Source organism: Mastigoproctus giganteus, chromosome 2, assembly GCF_048544385.1.
Source record: "Mastigoproctus giganteus isolate SK-2022 chromosome 2, ASM4854438v1, whole genome shotgun sequence".
Taxonomy (NCBI): domain Eukaryota; kingdom Metazoa; phylum Arthropoda; class Arachnida; order Uropygi; family Thelyphonidae; genus Mastigoproctus; species Mastigoproctus giganteus.
This window is the reverse complement of record NC_143576.1, coordinates 255,214,437-255,231,160: the sequence shown is the minus strand read 5'-3', so window position 1 is coordinate 255,231,160 and position 16,724 is coordinate 255,214,437. Positions and strand designations below refer to the sequence as shown.

General features: G+C 35.9%; 1 protein-coding gene across 1 annotated transcript in view; it reads right to left on the bottom strand.

Annotated features, from left to right (window-relative positions):
* The window catches only part of LOC150090396 (Fanconi anemia group D2 protein-like), a 204,939-nt gene that overhangs the window by 152,108 nt on the left and 36,107 nt on the right, over nt 1-16,724 (bottom strand). The window contains exon 7 of the mRNA XM_090390299.1: nt 9,480-9,535. Within this exon, the coding sequence (XP_090246425.1) occupies nt 9,480-9,535 (56 nt within the window). The remainder of the gene's footprint in view (nt 1-9,479; nt 9,536-16,724) is intronic.

Below are 16,724 nucleotides of genomic sequence, written 5' to 3'. Positions count from 1 at the left end.
AAGAATAAAATCCCCATACCAGATTTACTCTTAATTTCAATAATTCAAAAATATCAATTTGTCAAAAAAAAAAAAAAAAAAGGGACCTTGCCTGTTTAATACTTTTTTTTTAATGCCCTCAAAGATTTATACCTGATTAACATTCTTGTAAATTTGTGGCTAATACGTTTTATCATTAACAGCCAGCACAGTGAATATCATTCTCAACTCAGCTGGAATTATGCAAGAAATATAATTTTTCTTACACCGTCCTTTGTTAGAAACTATGTTATTGCTTTGTAACCTTCTCAAACTGTTTGTTATGTTTTTGGATTAGTGCCAGAACAACTCAGGCAAAGAGATATCTCTGTATTCTTTCTGCATATTGCTTTTTAACTAAAGCTAGTTTGTCTGTTAGGCTGGAAAAAAACCAAGAAAAAAATCAGATAAACCCTGCTTCACAAAAAAAAAAACAAAAAAACAGTAAGTTCTTTGAACCAATGAGGAATTAAAAACCTTGAGTTTTGATCTTTCAAGTCACTTGCAAATCAAAACCACACTTCCAAACAAGTGAAAAATTACATGATTAAAATCCTATGATAGAGGTCCAGAAAATCTCTTATAAATAGAGTTTGAGATAACAGAATACTAACCTAAAATCTTGGAAATTTTAAACTCTAGAAGGAAAGGGATAAATCAGATTGGACCACTTAACATAGATGGGTTGACTATTGATGATCATGCTCAGGTAGTGATAAAAATGAATGAATATTTTGCATCTACATTCACACACGAGGAGTTACTCAATGAGAGGAATGCGAGAAGTTTATCAAACTCTAACAGGGAGCTAAGTGATTTTGTAATAACTGAGAGTATAGTGGAGGAGAAATTGTGGAAGTTAAACATAAGGAAGGCATCTGGGGTTGACGGGATCTATCCAGTTATATTAAAGGAGGCAGCAAAGGAAGAAAGCAAACCTTCAGCCATAATTATGAGAGCTTGCTTGGACTCGGGGGAGGTCCTCATGGACTGGAGATTAGCATTAACATTAGTAGAGGCATATGATGCAAGAAAGCCAGCTTATGCAGCATCAGCCAAAAAAAAAAAAAAAAAAACCACTCCCATTTCACCCCTCCGTTCGTTCGAAATACCTGTCCGTCTGGGCCTTAAATTTATTTAGGCTATCAACTTCCACAAGGGATGGAAGTCTGCTCCACCAACCAACTACCCGCTGGCTAAAGGCAAATTTCCGCACATCTATCCTACATCTGTCTTACCTCAATTTGAATTTATGCCCTCTCGGGTGATTATTCTGAGAGAAGAATCCCATCGGCATTGAGCATGCTCAAACCATTCAAGGCTTTATACACCTCTATCAGATCACCTCGCCGGTGCCTAGTCTCCAGACACTGTAATTTGGAAAACTTAAGCCTTTCTTCGTAAGAGCAACCCTTTGTTCCATTCACTAATCTTGTTGCCCTTCTATGTACTCGTTCCAGCAGCTCTACATCCTTCTTGAAATGAGGCCTCCAGACCTGTATACAGTACTCAAGGTGTGGCCTGAACATTGCCTTATATAAGGGGATAATCACCTCCTTATTCCTGCTAGAAAAATTCCTGTATATCATTGATAAGACACAATGAGCTACTCTTGCAGCCAGTCTGCACTGCTCAGAGAACTTCATATCAGCCTGCACAATTACCCCCAGGTCCTTTTCATTCTCTACCACTGTCAGTGTAGTACCAAAGAGTTGATACGTTGCTCTGGGGTTTCCCATATGTAGTACTTTACATTTGTTAATGTTAAACTTCATTTGCCACCTCTCAGCCCATCTGCTCAATTTTTCTAGATCCTGTTGCAGCAGTGTACTGTCATTAGTGTCCTTAACAACCCTGCCAACCTTTGTATCGTCTGCAAACTTGGACATTAAGCTTGATATACCATCATCAATATCATTTATAAATACAGAAAACAATAATGGACCCAACACTGAACCCTGAGGGTCTCCACTAATAACATTAGTCCACGATGAGCAGTGTCCATTGATTACCACTCGCTGTCTTCTCCACCCTCAACCATCCCTTTATCCATAGCAGCAATTTGCCTCCAATGCCACACTACTCCAATTTGTGCAGCAGTCTTCCATGTGCAACAGTATCAAAAGCCTTTCTAAGATCCAAATATATAATATCAAAGTTATTCCCTGCATCCAGTTCTTTTGCGATTGCATCATAGCATCCAATCAAATTGACCAGGCAAGACTTTCCCTTAACAAAACCATGCTGTGTCCAAGCTATAAGTGAAGTCTGGTCTAGATGATCTGCAGTGCTTCTTTAACCAGTGCCTCCATTAATTTTCCTGGAACAGAAGTTCAACTTACAGGTCTATAATTACTTGTGTCAGCCTTTGATCCTCCTTTGTGAATTGGGGTCACATTTGCACATCTCCAGTCTATGGGTACCTCCCCTGAGTCCAAAGAAGCTCTCATAATTATGGCTAAGGGTTTGCTTAGCCAAAATACTCATTTAGTTTATTAGCCACCTGAGCAGGATCCTCAACTGTTGAACCATCAATATCCAATGGACCAATCTGATTCATCCCTTTCCTTCTAGAGTTTACATAGGTAAAGAACTCTTTTCTGTTTTTCTTTGCATCCTTTGCCAAGGATTTCTCATAATCTGCCTTTGCCTGCCTAATCTCCTTTGTGACTTGGTTACAGACCAGCTTATATCTATCACAGGCTTCCATGTCACCCATTAATTTATATGTATCCCATGCATTTTTCTTCTCTGCCATATGTCTCATTAGTTCATCTGACATCCATTTAGGCCTAAACCTTGAACAATATTTATTAGCTGGTATGTAAAGCCTAGTAGCTTCCAAGATAAGTTCTTTGAATGCTTCCCATTTTGAATTTGCTGTTGGTAACATCATCAGTTGGTCCCACTGTATAGAATTTAAATACTGTCTCAGACCATTGTAGTCGCCTTTATGAAAGCAAAAACCCTTCCCTTTACCCCTGATGGTAGTTACCTCTTTGAGTAAATCCCACTTCAGCACACTGTGATCACTGCCACCTAGTGGTTCCTTTATCTGTAGATTCTCAATGCATGAAGAATCCCTACTGATAATCAGATCAAGAGTATTACTCCCTCTAGTTGCCTCCCGAACATGCTGATGTAGAAAACAATCATCCAATAAATCCACAAAAGCCTTGCTAGTGTGTGAATGAACCAATCCACAAATTCCAGTCAATATCTGGGAAATTAAAATCCCCCATTATAAGACTCTCGGATTTACTGGCTCACTCCCGAGTGAGCCAATAAATCAGAGTCTTATAATGGGGGTAATGCCGAGAGCAAAAAGAGAAAACCGAGTTTTTAAGATGCAAATGAAGCAATATTTGTGATGTGCTTATGCCAAGTGAGATTAGAAGCTGGGATAATCCCTAATAGAGCTATGCGATCTTGTACAAATCTGAGTGTTGTGAAGATAAGCATAAGAACAAAAGAATCCTTTTTGTGAGATATAAGAGAGGACTGAGTTTTAGAAGGATTGAAATTAACAAAGTTATCATTGTCTCACTACAGAATTAACTGGAGATTGGTATTTAAGGAGTTAGCAGTGGATATTTCAGAGTCTAATGGTCTAAGTAGCCAAGCGGTCAGGAGCGGGAGTGCAGTAGCACACGTTCTTTGAGTAGATCGGGATTCAAGCCCAACTGCCAAATAAGGTCAACCTGCAAACCCACACTGGACCAGCATGGCAGATTATCATCCATTTCCCTCAACATGAATCATTGAGAAGGCTTCCATCCTGCAGTGGACTGATAATGGCTAAAGTTTACCTTTACCTATTTGAGAGTCTTATGATCCTGCTCATCAGACTCTCGGGTAACTGACAAACTGAATGAGTAACTTTGCATCTACATTCGCACAACATGAATTGTAGAGAAGTTGAGGCCAGAAGTTCATCAAACTCTCATAGGGAGCTATATGATTTTGTAATGACTTGGAGGAAAGTGGAAGACAAACTGTTGAAGTTAAACATAAGAAAAGCACCTGGGGTGGATGGAATCTATCCAGTTATATTAAGGAAATCAGCAAACCCTTAGCCATAATTATGAGAGCATCCTTGGATTTGGGGGGGGCTTAGAGAGGAACAGATGTACAAATGTAGTTCCAATTCAAAAAAGTGTGAATTGGAACTACATTTGTATCAAAGGGTGACACTAAAACTTACAGATCTCTTAGTTTAACTTCTGTTCCAGAGAAAATAATGGAGTCACTAGTTAAAGAAGTAATGCAGGATCATTCAGAGAACACTGCAGTTATAGTACAGACACAGCATGGATTTGTTAAGGGGAAATCTTGTCTGACCGAACTGACTGTATAATATGACGTGATCACAAAGAAACTGGATGAAAAAAATAATTTTGATATCATATACTTGGATTTCGTGAAAGCTTTTGATACTGTTGCACATAGAAGAGTACTGTACAAGTTGGAGCAGTAAGGCATTAAGGGCAAGTTGCTACAATGGATAAAAGGATGGTTGAGTGGAAGGCGACAGAGTGGTAATCAACAAACACTGCTCCTTGGGGACTAATGTTATTAGTGGAGTCCCCCAGGGATCTGTTGGGCCCATTGTTGTTTTCTGTATTTATCGTTGATATTGATGTAGGTATATCGGGCTTAATCTCCAAGTTTGTAGATGATTCATATGTTGGCAGGGTTATTAATGACAGTATGCTACTGCAACAGAATCTAGAAAAGTTAGGCAGATGGGCTGAGAAGTGGCAACTGAAGTTTAACACTGACAAATGTTAAAGTTTGTCAGTATTAAACTTCAGTTTAACATTTGTCAATGTTCATATGGGTAAAAGTAACCCCAGAGTAATGTACTAACTATGTGGTACTACAGTCAGAGTAGTGGATAATGAAAAACACCTGGGGATAATTGTTCACTCAGATATGAAGTTCTCTGAGCAGTACAGACAGGCTGCCAGGACAGCTCATGGGTTTTGTCAATGATATACAGGAATTTTGCTAGCAGGGATAAGGAGGTGATTATCCCTTTGTATAAGGAAATGGTCAGGCCACACCTTGAGTACTGCATACCGGTCTGGAGGCCTCATTTTAGAAAGGCTATAACGCTGCTGGAATGAATACAGAGAAGGGAAGCGAGATTGGTGAGGGGGAAAAGGGGCTTCTTACCAAGAAAGGCTTAAGTTCTGCAAACTGCAGCATCTGGAGACTAGGTACCTGCAAGGTGATCTGATTGCAGTGTATAAGGCTTTGAATGGTCTCTGTAAGCTTAATGCTTATGGGATTCTTATTCTTGCTCAGATTATGTATATGGGGGGGGGGACATAGTTTCAAATTGAGGAAAGACAGTTGCAGAAGAGATGTGTGGAAAATTGCCTTTAGCCAAGTGGGTGATTGCTGGGAAAAACTTCCATTTGTTGTTATGGAAGTTGAAACCTAAATAAAATCAAGGAAGAACTAAAGAAACTTTTGGAGAGAATGGATAGGTGAAAGGGGAAGTGTTTTTTGCTTTTTTTTGCTGATACTGTATAAGCCTGCTTTCTTGCATCATATGCCACTACTAATGCTAAGGTGAAGTTGTTTGTGCAGGGCAATATTTCTCAAACTAGACATTGGAATGCAGTGTGCTATCATCAGCAAAATTATGGATCGGATTTCCAGTCAATAAAAGAAGGTCATTAATAGGGTTCGGATTTTTATGTATTATCATATACATTTTTCTTTTACATAAAGGCATGAAACTTAGTTTGTTTGTTATTTGGTTTTTAGGAGCATTAGCAACTAAGGCCATATTGCTCCGGGATATGCGGTGGTCATTCCCTGACCTTTCCGCATCTTCCGTATTTGGTGGTGACGGGCTCGAACCCGGGTCTAATCAAGAAGCGTGTGCTACGCACTGCTGCTCCTTCCCACCTGGCTACGGAGGCACCTACATGCATGAAACTTAGTGTGTCCATGTTACATGGTCTGAGGATCCTAAAGAAGCGTGTTTGTAATTTCATATTTCATCATATTTTACACAGTAGGTCATAATTTCAAAAAAATATGAAATATCATATTTAATAGCATATTTTATACTTGTTGACATAAAACTTTCACATTTCGTCTTACGATAATCGAAGAATTATTTATCAAATTGATTTAAAATATATTTCGGAAAAACCGTGGGAATTTACATTTAATTATTTCACATTCCAGCGTGGGCAGGCACGAGCGGCTAAATCCCAAAGTTATTTTGATTGGCTCTTTAGTCACTCACAACCACACCATAGTGTAATCTTAGCTATAATTTAAAACTTTACAGTAGATTCGCCTTATGCTGAGTTCAACGAATTATTCATTCAACTTATTTTATACAGTAGAAACTTCAGCTGTTGGCGAAATGAAGCCAAAATTGAGCTTTTCAGAAAATGGATTTCTTCTATGGTAAAAGAAGAGTCCAAAGACACATACCAAACGGATGGAAAAATAATATATTGCAACGCGTGCAATAAAGAGGCACGTAAATTAATTAATATATATAATATCGGTGTAGATACACCATAGACAACTCGTAAGGAACAACTATGATATTAGTGTGAAAGGCATCATTTCGTCTGTATCTCATATCGTGCTCTTCCTTCACAACGAGTTGCCAACGTATAACAATACCTCAAACAAGTGAAGCTTCAATAATAGAAAAGACTATTGTTACTTATTCTCAGTGAGTATCACCACCCAGACGGCACCATTTCAAAGCTAGTTGACTTTTCATCGGTGGGTGGGCAGGTACCCTGGTATTGCAAGTGAAGCGTTACTTATTCGAGGTAGTGCAATACATGGGCAACTCGTTGTGAAGGAAGAGCACAATATGAGATACAGACGAAATGATGTCTTTCACACTACTATCGTAGTTGTTCTTTAAGAGTTATCTATGGTGTATCTACACCAATATTATATAGAATCTTAAACTCTTAAATATTATGCCTTGTTGCATTTAGTTTATTTAAGTAATAGGTCTAGTAATTAATTACCTGGTAATAGATCTATCATAATTTTTATTTTTGGATGCTTCGATATATGGAAATTCCAAATTTAATGCTCATGCATATTTAGTTTTTTCATATAAATCGGAAAATAATAATAATTTTTATAAATAATCTTAAATAAATATATAAATACATTTTTAAGGTTCCATGCGCGAAAGTATCCCAATTACAATAGCATAACGTTACTGCTTTGCATGAAGCAAACGTAAGGAGAATGAGGATTTCAGGTGTGCGTACTACACAGCAGTTGCTTCTGCAGAAAACCAAAAAACACCAGATCCATTCTTTGCCGATTTATGCCAAGCAATGGTTGCCGCAAACATTCCTTGGAACAAAGTGAACAATCCGGTCTTCAAAAGCTTCTTGGAAAAATACTGCTCCTGAAAAATTCCTCACGAATCAACGTTATGGAAAAATTACCTTGAGGACTGCTATAAATCGGTATGCTCTCATTGATTTTATTAAATAATTTATTATTTAATAAAATCCAAAAGACTAAATGCTGTAAAGGCTATATTTTAATTAATTTATTTATTTATTTACTTATTATTTGCAGTGTCTAAACAATACTCGCAAAGATATTGGAAGCAGTTGTGCGTGGGGTTCAGTTGATGAAACCACGGATTGTGAAGGATATGGCTAATTTTATTGTTGGAAAGCTTGATTCAGATGAACTATCTAAATCATATCTCCTTGCATCAAAGGTTCTGGATAAAACTAGTCGTGCAACTGTTGCTAGATTCACCTTTCGCAGTGATGCATCTGTATCATGGCAGCCAGTGCTATGTTGTCATTTTTGAATAAAGTCTCTCTGTACCGTTTTGTTTCCGTTGTTGTGTCGGTGTTGTTTCCTTCATCATTTCTGTACCTCAAGAGGTTTCTTTGGTATGCTTTTCGCATAGGCAAAATTTCCCAAGTTTTAAAGGATATGGCCGTTGAAGGACTTCCTCTAGCTCCCGATGTCATTAAGGCGTTTAATTTTTCTCCGATCACATCTTGTGATGTTGAGAGGTCCTTCTCTGCTTACAAGCGAATATCAGCAGATGATAGAAGGAGATTAACTCCAAAACATTTGGAGTGGATACTGGTATCACAATGCAATGGAAAGTACTTAGCAACTTAAGTGTTAGTAGCCTAGTACCTTAGCCTATACATTTTGGTTTTTGTATGTTTAAAAAAAATTATTTTAAAAAATTATTTTATTTTTTATATTTCAAAAAAAAAAAAACTTGCAAATTGTGATATTTTTATTATATTACTTGTTAGAAATTTGTATAACAAGTCGTTGTACAACTTTAAAAGAATAAAAAAAAGTAAATATTATCATTTATATGGTATGTAAAGGTAAATTATTTAGTCATATTTAAGGGCATATTTAGTTAAATTTAATGACATATTTTCATCATGTTTTGACATTTTTAAGGTCATAAAAATCCGAAACCTAGTCATTAATATCAAAGAGGGAAAAGAATGGGAGAAAGAACTGAACCTTGGGGAACACCAGCATTAGTGGAGAAGTTTGAAGACAGAGTCATCTACCATCACTCACAGGAGCAGTCAGAGAGAAAACTGGATACTCAATTACAAAAAACAGTTGGCAAACCATAAGATGGAAGCTTATTTAGAAGATCTTTATACCAAACACAATCGAAAGCCTTTGAAGTGTCAAGAGCAACCAATTTAGTTTCACCAAACTTTTACGCTGAATTTGACCAGATGGGTGACATAAACAGTATATCACCAGTGGATCGACACAAATGAAATCCATACTGGTGCTCCTTGATCAGACCACAGGTTTCTAGATTGTTTTGGAGTTGGTGGTTAATGGATTTTTCCATTATTTAGGAGTAGAAGTAAGTGCAATGGAATGATGATTAGATGGGAGGGTTTTGTCTCCCTTTTTAGGAACTAAGGAAAAACACTTGTGGAATAAGAAAGTGTAAAAAGGCAACACAGAACAGGAGTAAGCTCAGGAGCACAGGTTTTGAGAACAAGTGGAGAAATATCATCAGGACCTTGCACTTTCTTGGCATCAAGACTATACAAAATTCTTCTGACATCCTTTTGATAGAAGACCACGCCGGGCATTGAATGAAGGGTACTGGGAATGTTAGCAGGTGGATTACTAAAATCATTAATATTAGAGTTAGAAGAAAAGTAGGACAAGGAGCTAAAACAAGGAAAGTAACTTCTTAAAAATCAGTTTTTAAATAAATTCTCCAGAAAGATGTTTTATAAACTGAAATTGAAAAATAATTTCAAATTAAATCTTAGATACCAAACTAAGTTTGATACAAAAGTGTTTAAATGAAATGTTTATCCAATCATTTCATTTAAACACTTTTATCCAAACCAAGAATAAAATATTTATCCAAATTAACTAATAAGAAAATAAATTGCCACATGGCTAATTATAGTACTTACTGATCACAGGCAACAATTTCAGCAATCTTTTCTAAGAGGAAACATGACAACGAGTGCTAACAATAGAATTAATAAGATAAATAAATTATAAAAAATAGTTTCAATTAAAGAAATCATCTTTCAAAGCTAACTTCTTTTAGAAATATTTATTATACTGTTTCCTCCTACAATAAAAATAAACAAAATTCATTTTTGTATCAAGTGACAGCTGGAAACAAAATAATTGTCTTCTTCTTCCAGTCACATAGCTACCTGAGGAGCTGTTGTGGCCACCAACAAATTCCTCCAACTGCATCGATCTTGTGCACCATGAGCAGCATCGCAAACTGCCATGCCCAGAAGTTCACTGATTCCATTCTTCCACCTAGTTGCAGGTCTTCCTCTGCTTCTCTTTGCCTCAATTTTTCCTTCCCATTATATTATTCAACAGAAAGTTTTCCCTCCTTGCTATGTGTCCAAAAAATTAGTTTTCTTGTTGGTGCTATGAAGAATTTTACCCACTCATTTGTTCTTCAATCAAGGAAAGAAACACGCAGTATTCTCCAGTAACACCACATTTTGAATGCCTCAATTTTCTTTCTGCAACCTTTTCAGATTACATCCTTCACATCCATAAGTGGCAACCAGAAAAATTAACGAATCAATGATTCTCAGTTTTGTCTTTAGAGGCAGATCTTGATCTCCATAGCCGAGTGGTCAGGAGCAGGAGTGCAGTAGCACACGCTCTTTGAGTAGACTGGGGTTCAAGCCCCTGACTGCTAAATACAGTCAATCTGCCAAACCTCACTGGACCAGCATGGCAGATTATGGTCCATTTCCCTCAGCATGAATTGTTGAGAAGGCTTTCATCCTGCAGTGGGTTGATAATGGCTGCAGTTTACTTCTTTTTTTTTTTACCTTGATCGCGCCATAATTTTGTTAGATCAGTGACCAACATTTCAGCAATTGCCTGTCATCTCTTTACATCATTTGAGCAGTCACCATTTTTATTTATTCTTGACACCAAGTAATCAAATTCATCAACTTCTTCGATATCTTGCCCATTAACCTTCACTTTACTGGAACCGAGATTATCGCCAATCACCATTAGTTTAGTCTTACTCACATTCAGAAACAGTCCTTTTTTCTTACTTGCTTCACATACGCTCCTCAGAGTTTCTTTAAAATGATCCTTGGAATTGCAAATCAGCACAGTATCATCTGCATAACGAAGGTTGTTTATCTTTAGTCCTCCAATTTTGATGCCAGTGTCTAAATCTGCCAAAACTTCACACATGATATCTTTGGCATAAAGATTAAAAAAGGTGAGGCGACAAAATGCAGCCCTTCCTGACACCATTACCGATTTTGAAGAAGTCTGTGTTTCCCATGCTGGTTCTTACAGTTCCATCCTGTTCCTAGTATAAGTAGCTTAATCAGCTGAATTATGTGAATTGGAAATCCCATATTAGTCATTGTTTCCCATAGTTTCTCATATTGAACACAATTAAATGCTTTTGAATAATCGATAAAACACAAAACAATTGGAACATTGAATTCTTTGCATTTTTCAATAATCAGTCGTAGACTTAAGATGTGATCTCTGGTTTCTCTGCCCTTTCTGAAACCTGCTTGCTCTTCTGGCATTTCTTTGTCAAGTTTTCTTGAAATTCTGTTTAGTATGATTTTAAGAAGAATCTTGCTATCATGAGAAATTAGGCTTAATAGTCCTATAATTTCAGCAAATTTTCAGATCTCCTTTTTTTTTGGTAAGGGAATGAAAATTGATTTCTTCCAATCTGATGGCCACTGTCCCATTTCCCAAATCTTTACAATCATTTTATAAAAAAATTCTATGCCCTTCAACACCTGTAGCTTTAATCAATTCTGCTGGGATTTCATCGATTGCAGGTGACTTGCCACATGTCAGTTCTCTGATGGCTTTTTCGACTTCTTCCTTCAGTGGAACTGGGGTGGTGGATTGTTAGTATCAGCAGGTGCTATGAAGAGCTGCTCACAATATTCTTTCCACTTTCATTTAATTGTATTCTCCTCTGTTAAAATTTCGCCTTAGGAGTCAAAACTTCCATCCAAAACTTAATTCCATTAAGTTTTGGATGAAACTTTTGTCTTAAGGACTTAATAACATCTTCTTAGTGTTGTTTCATTTGTTGTGGTAATCAATTTCTTTATACATTTGATTGATATAATCCTGTTTGACCTGGGTTAAACAACACTTGATTACTTTTCTCAGTTTCTGATACTCTTCATTTCCATGTACATTCTGGCTTTTGCAGTTCTTCTCTGTTCAATAAGTTTAAAAGTAGTTTCTGTAATCCATGGCTTCCTAATCTTTTTCCTTTCTCTAATGTATCTATTTGCCAAATCCTTAATAATTCTTTTTATATTTTTCCACATTTTCTCAGGCAGCAATTCTTCATCTAGTTCTAATAGAGCTTGAAAATGATTGCTTGTTTCAATTATATAATCGTTGGAAATATTTTTTACATCCAGTCGTCAAGGGGAAACCATATTCATGACCTTTTTTAGCTTCAGCTTGATAATGATGTGAAGTAGCTGATCACTGCCACAATCTGCACCAGGAAGTGTCTTTGCTGATAACACTGAATGCCATCTTTCCTGAATAAAGATATAATTTGATTCCTAGTTTGATGATCAGGAGATTTCCATGTGTGATTTCCATAATAAATGTGTAGAATCTTCTTGGGTGTTGCTGAAAGCAGGTGTTACATACAACAAGACTGTTCAGATGACAAAATTTAATTAATCTTTCTCCCCACTCATTTCTAGTGCCAAGACCAAACCTTCCACATTCCGGACTAGAAGAAACTGTCTTGCCTACTTTTGCATTGAAATCACCCACAGGTATCAAAACAACCTTTTTTGGACCAGATTAAGAGTTTCTTGGAGATTTTCATAATAAACATCCATATCTTCATCTGTGGCTGCTGATATCATTGCATATGCAGTGAGATTTACAGGTTGGCGCTGAAGTCCAACCATCATCATTCTACTATTAATAGGATTGTATCCAAGAAGAGACCTTGAACATGCCTTATTCAAAATGACAGTGACACCATGTTCTTTTACTTGGTCACTTCCAGAAAAAATAACCAAAGACTAGAGTTGAAATGACCTTGTCCCGTCCACGTGACTTTGGTTGCTCCTAAAATGTCAATTTTGTACCTGTCCATTTCCATCTTGCCTTCTTTTAAACTTTTTACATTCCATGTGGCCACATTTACCCTCTTCTTTCTTAAATTTAATTTTGCAGGCACACAGTGACATCCAGGATCTGGTTAACAGCAGTTTTTTTGAGTTGTTTTTGTTGTGGTCTCTGCAGCAGCAGATAATGTGGTGGTATGCCATTGCCTACCACAAGGCTGATTTTGAATGGGGCTGGCTTTAATCATAGGAAGAGTGGTATGAAGAGAGTTTTAGGTTCAAACATCATGTATCCCATGAGATGCTAGGGAAGAGAAAGCTGCTGCAACTTACAGAAAGGCTGATTACAACTGGCTTTCGCCTGGTTCCCATAGGTCGTCGGTTATATATATATATGTGTGCGTGTGTGTGTGTGTGTGTGTGTGTGTGTGTGTGTGTGTGTGTGTGTGTGTGTGTGTGTGTGTGTGTATTATTCATTAGTTTTGCACAATTAATTTTTATATCTTCAGTCAATGAATTTATTTATGAAGTGACGCTATTATCCCTCTTCCTCCTTCTTCAATGTCTAATTAATATCCAATATTTTCAATTAATTATTTTTTAATATATTTTAAAATAATTTTCTCCCAAACAATTAAGCTTGCAACATTTCCTAATAGTTTCTTAAACATATTATCATGCTGATTCGCACAGTCTTAAACCCCCAATGAATACATCCCTTACTTTTTAAAATATTTGCTCCTGCATTTCAAATTTAAACTCCTTTTATACAACATTAACTGCTGCATAGTCTTCTGTATTCTTAGAATGTGCTAACCGTCATATTTTTATCTTAACCTTAGGAGCTTAAATATTTACCATACAGACATAAAATATGTCTAATGAATCCTCTTTACCTCTTCTTCAGGCGCCTCCGGGAAGGAGCAGCAGTGCGTAGCACACGCTTCTTGATTAGACCGGGGTTCGAGCCCGTCACCACCAAATACGGAGGATGCGGAAAGGTCAGGGAATGACCACCGCATATTCCCGGAGCAATATGGCCTTAGTTGCTAATGCTCCTAAAAACCAAATAACAACAACAACCTCTTCTTCCTTATAATAAGATGTATTTTCAGTTTATTATGCTTTAAACCATCAAATTTTAATAAAACTGAGAGAGTGGTTTTAATAGTTTTAATAAAATTTTTGTATAATTAATAAAATAATTGTACAAATACAGAAATACAATTGACTTCAGCATATATATACGGTTAAAATGAAGTAGAGATGTCAAATCATTAAAATACAATATTGGAGAAAAAACGGATATGTGATACAAGTAATGTGGAGATTAATTTCCTTTATAAACTGAAGTTAGTTCTATAAGTGACAAACATTCCAATGCCATTGCTTCAGGGTTTTAGATAATGTAAGTGGAAAAACAATTTTCTTCATTTATGCCATTAAAATTAAGTAAAGATATCAATCAATATCACTAAATCGATGTGGTAATCAACCTGCACAAACTGGAGCTTTGTGATGTGATTATAATGGGGAAAAAAAATGTATATTTCTCATTAAAATTTAGAAGTATAGAGAAAAAATAAATTCATATTAAATGATATCTCTAGAAATTATCAACATTCAAAAGCTTTGTTTTTATGCAAAAAATGGAATGATTTTAGTAATTAATTATTAATGCACTGTTATTCTGTAGTTTTTCGAAGTGACTGTTTTTTAGATCATTTTAAAAGATCGTGATAAAATATTACTTAAACTAGAGAGAAGAAACAATTTTAATAAGAAATAAGAGTCAAAAATAAATCATAAAATAAAATTTGATTTTAATGAACATTTACTATGTAACAATTTAAATTTATCTTGTTGTAATAAATGCCTACAACTAATACTATGACTATCCATATGTGGTAATCAACCTGCACAAACTGGAGCTTTGTGATGTGATTATAATGGGGAAAAAAAACGTATATTTCTCATTAAAATTTAGAAGTATAGAGAAAAAATAAATTTCATTTCATATGATTATCCTGTTTGTTCCTTCTTAAAACAGCATGTTAAATTTGGTATTTCTGGGACATAGTCAGAGCATCAGTTATAAACTGATTTATAAGGCTTTATATACTTTAAAGACTTTATATATTTTTAATGAAATTGGAGATTAAGTTTGAAATAGGCTTCCCACTTAATAGACACCCTTTTAATAAATATGATTGGTGGGGCAGTTAGTGTTAGCTGAATAGTAAAAGGAAGGCAGAGGCTTTTGCTACCCCAGCTATAAAAATAAATAAATAAATGATTAATTAATTTAAAAAAAACAGTAATGAATAATAAAATAAATTAAACTAATTTTTTGACCTACTCCTCGCGTAGGTATCTATTCAACTGACCTTTGAATTTTCGCAAGCTGTTAGCATCAACCACCCATGGATACAATTTATTCCAGAAATCAACGACCTATTGGCTATAATAAAACTTTCTGTAATCCAGTCTAAACCTCTTCCTCTGTAATTTTAATTTATGGCCCCTGCTCTGGAATATAACAGTAAAAATTTCACCCTCATTCATTTTACTTTTTCAATTAGATACACCTCAATTAGATCTCCTCTAAGGTGCCCAGGTACCAAGTCTGTAAACCACATATTTGAAATTTTCCTCATATGGGCATCCTTTTAATGATCTCAATAGATGCACTGCTCATTTTTGGCCCCTTCCAAAAAACTTAATGTCTTTTCTTAGGTATGTGGTCGCCATACTTGGACACAGTATTCCAAGTGTGATCTTATAATTGGCTTATATAGTGGGATAATGACCTCCCTATCTCTACAAGCAAATGTTCATTAGATCATTGATAGGACACCATGAGCCTTCCTTGCTGCCTGTCTTCACTGCTTGGAGAACTTGGTGTCCAACCATATCATAACTCCAAATCTCTTTCCTTTTCTACTGTTTTTAATTCAATCCTACCAAGTATAAGTGTATAAGCTTATAAGTTATTCTGAGGCTCCTATTCCCCAAATGTAAGATACTACATTTTGATAAATTAAAACATTGCCACTTTTCTGACCATCCCTGAAGTCCAAGTCATCTTAAACAAAGTGATGCTTTATACTGATCATTAACTATTCTACAAATCTTAACACCATGCCCTGTATTCTTGCATCAATGTCATATAAGAAAATCAAAAACAGTGGTCCCAGTACCTATCTTTGAGAAACCCCATTTCTTATAGCCCAATATGAAGAGTACTTATTAATCACAACCCTCTGCTTTCTACCATGAAGCCTGTAATCCACCTAAGGATTTTCCTGTATTTTCAACATGTTCATCCAGCTTATACAGTAAACTCTAATGTGGGACAGAGTCAAATTATTTGCTGAAATCCAAGAAAATAATGTTAAAATTATTTCTTACACCCGGCTTTCACAACAGACTGTGTCAAAATAGTTGGTTAAACATCATTTTCCCTTTATAAAACCATGTTGTTTTCTTCAGAATTTTCTTTTAATCTAAATGATTCTGTATTGCAATCTTGAACGCTGTTTCCATGATTTTCCCTTTTACTGAAGTCAGACTGACTAGTCAGTAGCCACCCACTTCACTCTTACAACTGCTTTTATGTATTGGCAATATATGGCACTTCCTCAATTTAAATGAATCTCTCTTGAGTACAGTGATAACCCAATAATTAATCTTAATGGTTCAATTCACTTTCTCTTGCTGTCTCCCTCAAAATTACTGGGTATGTTTCATTAACTCCAGGTGCCTTACTCTCCTTTAAGCTCAAAAGTTCTTCTAATAAAGGATTTTCTGAAATGTCAACATTGCTAATTTCATGCTTCCCAGTTTCAATCACACAGTTTTTCCTCACCATAAAGGATCTTTCATCTGTTAACATCAATGCCACCATAAACCTGCTCAATTCATACACAGCATCAACCAGGTTATCTAAGACTTCTCCACACCCATTAGGCAAGTTTTTCACCATAGTTTTTACAAAAAAATAAAACTATGTTAAATTCGGATTTCTACAAATTTGCAAATTTCTGCTTATTTCTGTTAATGAATATAGGTGCAATAAAT